The 9767-nt window shown below is 42.9% G+C and overlaps 1 protein-coding gene across 1 annotated transcript in view; it reads left to right on the top strand.

The window, feature by feature from the left end:
• Positions 1-8931: 8931 nt before the first annotated feature.
• T265_07807 (hypothetical protein) overlaps positions 8932-9767 on the top strand; it is a gene marked incomplete at both ends in the record, with an annotated part of 11094 nt that continues 10258 nt past the window's right edge. The window contains one exon of the mRNA XM_009173436.1: positions 8932-9016. Coding sequence (XP_009171700.1) covers positions 8932-9016 — 85 coding nt within the window. The remainder of the gene's footprint in view (positions 9017-9767) is intronic.

Here is a 9767-nt window from a genome sequence, read left to right as displayed (position 1 = left end):
ATGTTCATCATCAATAAGTAAATTTCTACTTGCCAAAAGAAAACATATTATTCTTGTAGTCATTTTGACGCCGTACTTTGCCAGCCAGAGTGAGACGATAGTCTCAGGTGTAAATGGTTGCGGTTTTCGTAGCATTCACGGAACTACCGCTCTCGTTCCAACAGTCCACCTCCTGTCCTGGCGCCAAGAGTGGGGAAGCACTGAACTCAAGTTTTGCTCTAATTAGAGCTCATCAGAAGTGCATATCCTTGGCCATGCGGAAGGCTGAACTCCCGAGGTGAATTTGCCAAGTCCTGAAACCACCTACGACTAATCGAAGATTGTCTGTGACGATGCCCGACTGGGACGTCGCTTAAGGCCGACCGATCGACTGACATGACGAGGACAGCCACTAGGTATCCATTTGAGTGCAAAGTAGTCAACTCACACAAGCGCTCATTCATTTGACTGCCTAGGGGCTTCCAGCGTACGCTGGTGGCGTACCGGTAACAGGCTCTCCCTACATGTCCGATGTCCGAAATTCATACTCCAGTAGGGCCAAGGATGTGCACTGTGGATGGGCTCCAATAAGAGCTATTTTGATATAAACTCACCAGAATAGCTGCTTCAGGACAGGACGAGGACTGTTTAAAAGAGAGTGACCTGAAACTGCACACAACAGTATGTTTTCTGTTGCAAAATCAAGTCACTTACCTGTGATAAAAATGTCGAATCTCTATTAAATTTTTTAACTCTCCTCACTTTCTATACGCTAATAAACACAATCTACTCGATGATACAAAAAACTAAATGTCCACAAAGCTGCCATCCGAGTGGATAGTCATCGGATCACGTGATTTGAACCGACCTCAATGTATTCGGTCAAAGTGGAGGTTATCCATACTGCTGACTAAAAACTGAAGGCCGAATGACAGTTGTGAACATTTAACTTTAAGTCCAAAAGTTCGAACTTACTTAGAATTTCGTGAACCGCACACACTCTCTGACTACCCTAACCAGATGAAATATCAATTAGAAACGTAGTAGTAATGGGGGACACAGATGCGGGTATTTCAAACACTGACCCCCTCCACTCCGATGAGGAGCTTTCAAATGAAAACAATGTCCGTGAACGTGGGAATCATTTTCATATGCCCATATTTAGTCACATTAAAAAATTAAATTATGAAAGAATCAAATGATGAGTAAAGACCAATAAGAGTAATTTTCAAGCGAAGGTTCATCTCTGCGCAACGTTCGCGTGAAACTGATTTAAACTCAAAGTGTGAGAAAGCCGAATCCACACAGCATCCAATGGTGAGACAATCACGTGATAGATATCGATCCGTCAAGTTGCCCTGGATGATTGATCGACTGAACGACAAATGGGAAAATATGAAAGCCTGTCACGGAATCAAGTGGAGTTGCTTGCCAGAATCTAATAGACATGCGCCAGGCGTGTTTGACTAATTACAAAGATCTTCAAAATTTTTCAAAAGCCAACTAGCGATTTAACGTTCATGATGCTTATCACGCAGACTTAGCCCTCAAGTAGGCATCAACTTCATTTTTATTTGAATGCATACACTCCTTTGCGAAACAACGGAAGGACAAACGGAATATCAACCAGTTTTTTTAGTTTATGATAATGGGAATTGAAGTCTACGGTCATCTGATTAGCCTTATATAGGAGCGAAATCGAAACTGTCAAGGAGTTTTCAGCAACCCTGTAAGTGATGTTCGATGATAAATACTTCAATCCCTTGAATACCATTCCAAAAGAAACATAGTGATCTTTTTTTCTTCTGAAAGCTCTCCCTGTAGCCAACCGTTCCCAAACACGGGCAACGACAGAGTATAACTCCTACCTGACGGATTCGAAGTGTTTGAAATCTTATGAAAATCCCACGCTTCTCTGAGTTTGAAAGATTAATGAATGGTAACCCTGAGCGCCTTTCCTAAAAACCTCACTGTTCGCATTACTTTATCCAGCCTGCAGTGTTTCAAACAACACTAGAAGTTCTGTCAATGCCGAGCCAAGGATCACTCCAAACTCGGAATAAAAGGTGCTTTTTGCGATATCAAATGACACAGCGTTCAGCAGCCGAATTAATTTTAGTGGACCAGCTTCATCCAGAATGACTAGAACTTTATTTCTTTTGATGGTTCAGCCAGGAGACAAGTGAAGTACCTAGCTCCGCTCTACTTTCTCGTTTGTCACTTACAGTCATAAAACGGACAACTGTCACCCTCGGCGCCAGACGTAGCCAGTGACTATATCAGTGGGTGCTGCAAATTTACAGGCTGTGTGCAATTGGAACTAACGAACGAGGGCGAGGACGATGCATAGAAACATGTGACTGAAGATTGGCAGTGGTCTCGGGACGGACCAACGCGTTCTGCTATCAGGATGAAGTTCACACAACAGTCATCAGCTCCATCAGATTACTCAAAATCTCGGCTAAACTAATCACCGTTGCTTCGGCCTTGTGAGGAATCAAACAATCTGTACTTCATATGCTTGTACACTGTTGAACGCGCTTTTCATATCCACACTCCTCATGGCCAAAGTAAGAATAGGTACCGGACTTTACCCGTGTGAATACGTGCGTTATAGTTTTGATAAAAATAATATTTCTGTTGTAGCACCCTTCCAAAACCTATCTGCCATGCTACTCGAAGGAATCACAACGGCCAACTTGCTCAGGCCTGAACAGTCGAGATGCTAGGATCAGACCATACGGTCAATAAGTTCTCGCCTTAACCACTGAGCTATATGAAACTCAAATAACGCCCAAATGCCAAATAATTCCCCGGTCGCACTTTCGAACTGAAAAACGGGGATGGACATCCACTTCAGTTCTCTACAAATGTCCTCTAAACTTCTGGTCTGACACTAGCAGACAAGATCACGTGATAGCTATTGGGTCAACAAGACTGTGAGATATTGATCGATGGAATGATTTTTCTACCCTTTTTTAGAGTCGAAGATGCAGTATCCTCTTGGTATCGCTAGTTCCACTCCTGAAAGGGGTTGTGTATAGTGAGGAGACGTGCAGTGGTACTCAAACCCGATTTTTCGAGGTCAATGTCGGCGTTGTGTGCACAGGCGTGAGCTGGTCTCCAGTAGTAATGGGCACCTTGAGATGGAATCACGTTGGAGGACCCTAAGAATAAATACTTATTTGGATAATTTGTCGATGTAATAAGCCGAAAGCGTCCCTGTAGTGATAGTTCCTCATTTGTCTTGTCGACTACCTCTAGAAGAGACGAATTCATCCCATTTCATGGAACTGCTGACTTAAAAATGCCGCATTTGATCGACCCACATTAAATTGCTCCTTCTAACGTCGAAGATAACCGAATCGGCTCTGATAGATTGGCTTCTCAGGCCTTGAAAATGCTTAATTCGCTATGATGAGAATAAGAGATACTCCTGATCTCAGGAAGATGCGAACTAACTTGTGTGCGACGTCATTCATGTGCTCACGTCTCCATCGGTTTATCTGTCAAGTTGTCACAAAAAAGAAAACCAGATCGTATCCGGCTAAGAGTGTTCAATTTATTGGCGTCCTCAAGGAATGAAACCTGGGTTGTTATTGTACGGGCCTCTGAAGCTCGGTCGCAAATAAGGAACAGGTGTTCCGAAGGCACTTCTACAACCTCCCGAGTTGTGACTGCTATAGTCCATCCTACCCTACATATCTCACAGATTAACAGCTTTACTTTGGAAAGTATACAAGGATTTCTTGTTTAGTTTAATCTGTTCGACGAAGTGATGTCTGTTAAATTCAGTCAATCAGTCATCAACTGCCGGTAAGATGTCAGCGACAGCTGATTTTCCCCCTGCCAAAGCAATCTGTAATTTTCACTCGCCATAAAACATCATAAATTGACCAATTCGACTGCTAATCAACGGTGTGTTTGTCTTTGCTTTACTGGTCGACACACTCGCTGCAGTTTACACCTCTCTAACCTGGATCTGACGTTTGGAACAACCCACACTGGTCTCCAATTTACGTAACTATAGTTACTGGGCAAGAAATCAATATGCATCCAACACAGGTGTTACATGTTCTTGCGCAAAACACAAAAACGCAGTCACATTACCATTCCAGAAATAAATGCCCAGTGCTTAATATCAAGTGTAGTTGGTCGATAAGGTTTCTCTAATAAATATTTATGGATTCCAAGAATCATAGTGAAATCGTTTATTTGGTAGATAAATTAATGGTTAGCAAAACAATCGAGTTTTTCTCATTCCACTTCAGTCACGTGATCAAGCATGTGGGCACAATACATCAAATTGAAAAATTGACAAGTGTTCACATAAATTAACCTCGCCGATGGGAATAGGCTAAACAGCGCAATGGTTACTTGCAAACTCTCTTTCTTTTTAGCAAAGCACACCCATTTGCAAACCATTTTAGTTTTGTGAGAGGCTCACCTGGAACCCAGTGGAATCTCCCGTTTGTGATTTTACAGGCAACTGAATGTGCTGCATCAACCTGCCTCATGTTTCGCCTCATGTTACGTCTCATGTTACGATATTCGAGATATCGTGATACATATATATTTGTAATGCACTACTCATAAGGTTGCTGAAAACTCCTCGACAGCCCACCACCGGCTTCGCCCTTCTTGTGGTTCATCAGGAAGACGCAGTCCCATAGTTACCGTCAAACTTATGTTCTACTCGAATCTAAATTCCACGAAATTTGTGCAACAAATTTGGTTTTGCGAGAGACTCACCCTGACAAGTCAAGCCCAGCAACTGGCAATCGACACTAAGAGCACAGGCATTTTCATAAGAGGCATATGCAATATCCCTGGCCTAGTTGACGGACTTTGCAGTATGAATTGTGCTTACTGCCTCCCTTTACTCAAGCACAAGATGTGGCACGAGCGACCCCTGATCTCCGCCTCATTGCCGGGGCGTTTAAGGTTCCGCAGGGATTAGCCGCCAGCACAACCTCTTGTTTTTAATCAGCTAAAGTAGTACTACGGAATGTCCAGACTAATAGGATACAACAGGATAATTTCCACCAAAACTCAAAACAAAACGGTACAAAGTATACAAACCAAATCTGAGATAACAATAAAAAACGACGTTTAGCAACCAAAAGATAGCCTTCGTGTGGACTCAATTACAACGTTCCGAGATTGAAGTGGTGGACACATCCAAACAGTTGATACTGGGTATACGATCACGCCCTAGCAACACACATTTGGCTAGCCAGTGGTAGGCACTTCTGACATCTACTTACATAAATTATTGCCTGTAGAGGATCATATAAAGTCTTCAATTCCAGTAGGAAGATAGAACCACTTAAAACGTCNTAGCAACACACATTTGGCTAGCCAGTGGTAGGCACTTCTGACATCTACTTACATAAATTATTGCCTATAGGGGGTCATATCAAGTCTTCAATCCAGTAGGAAGATAGAATCACATAAAACGTCAACTTTCTCGTGGGAAATATCGATTCAATGTCAAAAGAAAATAACTTCTGGGAACTCGTCAAAAGGTTATCCAAACCGTCTGTCAGTTCAAATCAAGCCTCTAAACACTGAGAAGATAGAATTTTCTGCGTACCGAATCCACCCATAGATTCGTCTTCAACTTCTCAAATGCTCGACATTGATTACTAATCTATGTGAACAGCCAACTGGAACGAAGGAGCCCAGTCTTTGTTATGTGGACGAAATTTTGTCTGTCTTTATTCTTCCGTAGAAAAACTGTGTTCTCTGTTATGGAAAAGCACAACGCCAACTCATTTTTTTAAATAAATCAACGTATTTATCAACTTGCGTGACCTTCCTTAGAATCACAAATTACATTGGATCGTGCCCAGTAGAACTGACGGCATAGTAGGTACAAAGGTGAATACGATTTGCTTGTTTGACTAGTTTGAAGTTTTCAGCCGTGGTTTACAAAGGACGAGGCTCACACTGAGTTGTGTTCAGTTCAGTGATGATCAACAGATCAGACTCCGTGAAGATCTTTGGTTGCTAGCCTCAATAAAATACGAGACAGGATGGCTCGGTGGTTATGGCGTGACCCTACTGATTGGAAGATCCATGGTTCGACCTCTGCCTCTCGACTTCCCGTGCCTAGGCTTGGGTAGCCTGAAAGTATCTCAGCCGTCGTGCTTTCTTCTGATGGCATGGCAGTTAGGTACCGAAAGGGTTCTACAGCTGAACGATTTCAATGAACTACCCACCAACAATGAAATTAGGCTGTGATTAAAGCGAACCTCATATGGGAAGACGTAGCTCATTTGGTTGTTGTTGTTGTTGTTGTTGCCGTTGGACTAATCGGGTTGGCCGATTTCTTTTTCGACTCGCACGGAGACAATTGTATCTCATATAGTTTGTTTTTCAAACTCCACGAAGCTTACAGTAGTACATGGCGTATCAGGAATACGTGAACCCGATACTCCATGACTCAGACCCGAGAAAAGGTGGTAATATGGAACTCCAGTAAGTTACCGGCTTCTCCATAATTCGAAGCCTAGTATCATCAATCTTAGTGAGTATTAGTAGGATCTGAGTAGTTGTCCACTGCTTTCTTCAGCACGGTTGAATCTAACTGCGTTCTGGTCTGGGGGGATCGACAAAACGCAGTTGTGCGTCGGTGAAGACCATCTACAAATTACTTTATTTTTTGGAGTAGATGAATACGCCCAGCCGGATCCATCGTCATTCCACAACGAAAGGCTGCACGAATTCTGAATGTCCATTGTTGTTACCATACGACTGTTCTGTGGCCATCAAACAGTATGAGCGATCATCATACGTGCATTACCACATTTATTGAATAAGTGCTGTGACTGTTGAAAGGTTTACGAAATGATTCCAATCTATCAGCTATCTCAACCCTCTTTTGTCTGAGGTCAGGTTGATCGAGAGACTGATGAGAATGTCAATCTACCGATGGTCGCGCATAAAATGAACTGTATGGGTTTCTACATTGTCCTGTTTACATATTAGGTGAGAAAGTTCGCGCACCTGGTTGAGCGAAGTTTTGGAACTTGTATTCAGAGACATACGGTCAATTCATATAACACTTCCTAGGCAAGCTGAGCGAACGTTTGTGGGCGGGGAACTGCCCACCCTATGGGAGTATGACTCTCGGTCACTCGACAGACTGAAAGGAAGCAGTGATTGGTCAGTCAACTGCGTTGATTGTACTTATGTTGGTCAAGCTGAACCTGACGAACCAATTTCGGTGGATGGTAATCACCTCTATCGCGCAAGGCATTCGGAAGCACGTTTTGCGTGGCCATCCCGGTAAATCACAATATCATTCCACGTATCTTGCGTCCGCGAATTGTGTTAAGACAGCTGCCTAGTGCTTATTCTGAAATGAGAAACCCATGTACACGGATCACGGATAAAAAGACACTTATGAGAGAGTACCCGAGCCATCGACCTTCTCCATACCTCACCAGGAACGCCTGCGTCCCATCGCACGCGATAAAGCCTCATCACGGATCTTTCAGTTGAACTGACAGATGACAGACATTCTTGAGCGCCATTGATGAGCTCCCTTCGCTCATAATTCACCGACGCGCGGAGACTTGGAGGAGATTGACGCAAGACATATTTTGTAGGTCGTGAAATAGGAGGTCCATGTACACAAAATATGCACTAAAAACACCTTAGGATACCTGGACGGGAAATGCCTTGGATTTTAAGAAACTGTATCAACAATGAATGATTGATAAAGGTCAGGCGTAGATGGAATCTGAAGTATGTGCTTATGAACTCTACTCAGAGGTTCACTTCTGGATGAAACTCACATTACATGCATGCTTATTGTGAGTGTGTTAGGTCTCAGATTCTTTTCCGAAAATCGGTCGGCATAACCATTATTTCGTAAGACGTGAAAAGTTAGTTTACATATTTTGCCAATTCCTCGAGTGTGAAAATCTTTAGTAAGGTCATACAGTCGGGGTTCTTTAATAGTTGAACGAAACGAGACTATTAAAATGAGTTGACCGACCATCAAACTTATGAGCAGTGTTTGTTTAGCAAAATATAACGCGATATCTCAACTATCCGAAAAAATGAGGCGGCGTTTTATTCCCCATATTCAACTGAAGAATATTATAGACGAAGGATTCAGCTGAGATTTTGTTGAATCACCCGTTAAAAACCAAGTCAGTGTGCAATTGAGTGCAGTTTGTGAAATACTTTCAAATTTGTGCTCAAGTGAAACAGGGATTCAGCTGAGATTTTGTTGAATCACCCTTTAAAAACCAAGTCAGTGTTCAATTGAGTGCAGTTTGTGAAATGCTTTCAAATTTGTGCTCAAGTGAAACAATAGATTGAGGAGGGCTCGGTGTCTGTGTTGGGATATCCTGACGGTCGTTTGCCCACGTTGCATCCGTTTCAAGAGACCGGGGATTGAGAAGAAGCCTCATTCCAGCTGGACTCAAAACACCGTATGGTTTTTTGGTTCGATAGAACCGATTTAAGCTTTCTTCTCTACTTCCCGACGTTAATTAGATTCACTGAGGGCATGTGATCGACGAAGAACAGAGGTAAGAACCCCTATATTGTTCGTGTGTTATATTTGGACGGCTTCTATTCATTCGGTTTTAACCTGGTTGCATCTGAAGTATGTGTTGAACAATTTTTTCTACATTTTTTAATGTGGAGAGTAGGCTTCGTTCAGCTGTAACACCCATCAGGTGCCTAGCTGCCATGCCACCCGAAGGAAGCACGAGGGCTGGGATACTGTCAGGTTGCCCAAGCTTAGACAGGGGAAGTCGAAAGGCAGAGGTTGGGTTCAAATCACGGACCTTCCGGTCAGCAAATACGTGCTCCAACCACTTGAGCCATCTCGCCCGGAGAGTAGGCTTGGTGCAAAAGAAAAACTTAAACATCATAGTATTACTGAAAGATACCGCCTGACGTTTCAACGATATCGATGAGCAAGCAAGAATGCTGAATGGAATTTTTAGGGCAGTTGACGAATGGTTCAAGGGATTACATCAGCATCAAAACCTGCAAAGTTTGCACCAGATATGTATGTAAAGGTCTTGAAGGACGAGAATCATTTAGATGCCACTTGATAAAAATTTCATAGGTACGGGGAGTGTATGTTTGAAAATGGTGTCTCTTTTGGGGGAAACAGTGTGGCCAATCATCGCGCTGATTATCATCATCCATGTGACATCGTCTCGTCACCATCACTCAACGTTTGCGGACTGAATTTCAGTAGTACCTTACAAATTTGTGACAAGACAATTGTCACATTGTCAACCTTGACTCACTTGACTCAACAAGTTGAAAGAAAAACGAAATTTCCTTTTTTACCCTACCGTTTGCCCGGTGAAGTGCTGAGATTGTACGCTGATGTGTCTACCTTGTTACGCCCCCTGTGTGACAGAATGAGGAGTTTTTACATCGCAAACTTCCGCAGCGTAGCGTATCTTTTGACATTTTACTGGATAATGAATCATCAGAACGATTTCCAAACAAAATTCGAACCCCACCACAAACATGTCGCGTGTGAGGTCCTTCATCTGTAACCGTTATTTAATTTGGTCTTAGTAAATGTGTCGTTACAAGGGCAACGTTGAAGTGCGTGTGAAAACACACGCTTCACAACAAGGCATCCGTTGAACAGACGATCTCCTAATGACTTACTTATTTGCCCAGTTCAGTTTCGTTTACTCTCACAGAAGAACATACGAAAGGTCAAAGGTGACGTAAATAACGGCCATCTCATCACACTGCGTGGACACCGGGTAAACGCTGAGACGCTATTCACTACT

Source organism: Opisthorchis viverrini (genome assembly GCF_000715545.1).
Source record: "Opisthorchis viverrini unplaced genomic scaffold opera_v5_186, whole genome shotgun sequence".
NCBI classification, from domain to species: Eukaryota; Metazoa; Platyhelminthes; class Trematoda; order Opisthorchiida; family Opisthorchiidae; genus Opisthorchis; species Opisthorchis viverrini.
This window is presented reverse-complemented; position numbering and strand designations above follow the sequence as displayed.